The sequence below is a fragment of the Etheostoma spectabile genome, chromosome 15, assembly GCF_008692095.1.
Source record: "Etheostoma spectabile isolate EspeVRDwgs_2016 chromosome 15, UIUC_Espe_1.0, whole genome shotgun sequence".
Lineage (NCBI taxonomy): Eukaryota > Metazoa > Chordata > Actinopteri > Perciformes > Percidae > Etheostoma > Etheostoma spectabile.
Window position 1 is genome coordinate 17,971,285 of NC_045747.1, and position 1,097 is coordinate 17,972,381.

At 42.8% G+C, this 1,097-nt stretch overlaps 1 protein-coding gene across 2 annotated transcripts in view; it reads left to right on the forward strand.

Moving 5' to 3' along the window:
- Nucleotides 1-1,097, forward strand: part of LOC116702701 (cytohesin-4) — a 14,030-nt gene extending 12,933 nt beyond the window's left edge. For both annotated transcript variants that reach the window (XM_032537066.1, XM_032537067.1), the window contains exon 13: nt 408-1,097. In XM_032537066.1, the coding sequence (XP_032392957.1) occupies nt 408-483 (76 nt within the window). In that variant the 3' untranslated portion in view covers nt 484-1,097. The remainder of the gene's footprint in view (nt 1-407) is intronic.

Below are 1,097 nucleotides of genomic sequence, written 5' to 3' on the forward strand. Positions count from 1 at the left end.
CAATCTGAGTTTTCGGTTGCACGACAAACCAACTTTTGAACCTACACACGTTCCACCAAAACAAGTTCTTTCCCGAGGCTATTTTGCAGAGGCACCGTGGCTCCACTCTGTGCTTAGCGCCACATGGCTCTGCCTCTGTCCGATGCTTAGAGCCGCCCAAGACAATTGGGATTGGTTTAAAAAAATGCCAATACACCAGAGCACAATTTTCTCCCATCCCAGAATGCTGTGCGGACTAGCCAGACCCTCTTCTGCAGCGCTTTGGAAGAAGGTCTGGCAATGCGAGACTACGGTAGCACTGACAATGACTACAGTTCTGGGGAATTGGTCACTGGGGTGACAAACAACGGGCAAAATTACATCTACTACTCACTCTTTTCAAACCAAATCTTCCTCTTCTCTTTCAGGGCAAGCATCACCAAAGACCCATTTTATGACCTGGTGTCGCTACGAAAAAGGAAGGTTATCACAAACACTTCCTAAAAGCAAGGAAACACAAGACATCCGAGGTAACAACATCAGAGTTTGGATCCTGGACAATGTATTTTAATGGACGAATCATATGTGTATGTGTTAAAAATATATACTATACTATACTTGCACAGCATTTCAAATAAATGTACAAATAGGGAACCTACACTTGCTGCACGTGTACAACGATACAAAAAATTCTATAAGTGGCTCTGAAGTGTAAAGTCTTAACAATACTTCTGCAATGTGCCTGCACTACTGCTTCAGTAACGGGATATTACTGTCAAACATCTGCTGCAGGGGCGTGGCCCAGAAGGGTGGCACTGCCCCCCTGGAATCTGATTGGCTACTTTTGGTGACTTCTGGTACCAAGTTGGCTTGTTAGTGTCATGGGTGGGTGGATGAATGGTCGGGCCTACTGGGTGCCAACCATTACTTGTGGGAGAGAAATGCTTAACAACTACAACACATACAACAACCACGAAGAGATGCAAAACAAAAAAGAAAAAAAACACAAACTGAAAAACTAAAAATGAAAAGAGAAACAAATTGACCTAAAAGGAGACTCAATATGACTAAAACAAGACTCAAATTGAGTAAAAAGAGAAGCATAAGTAGATGGAAAA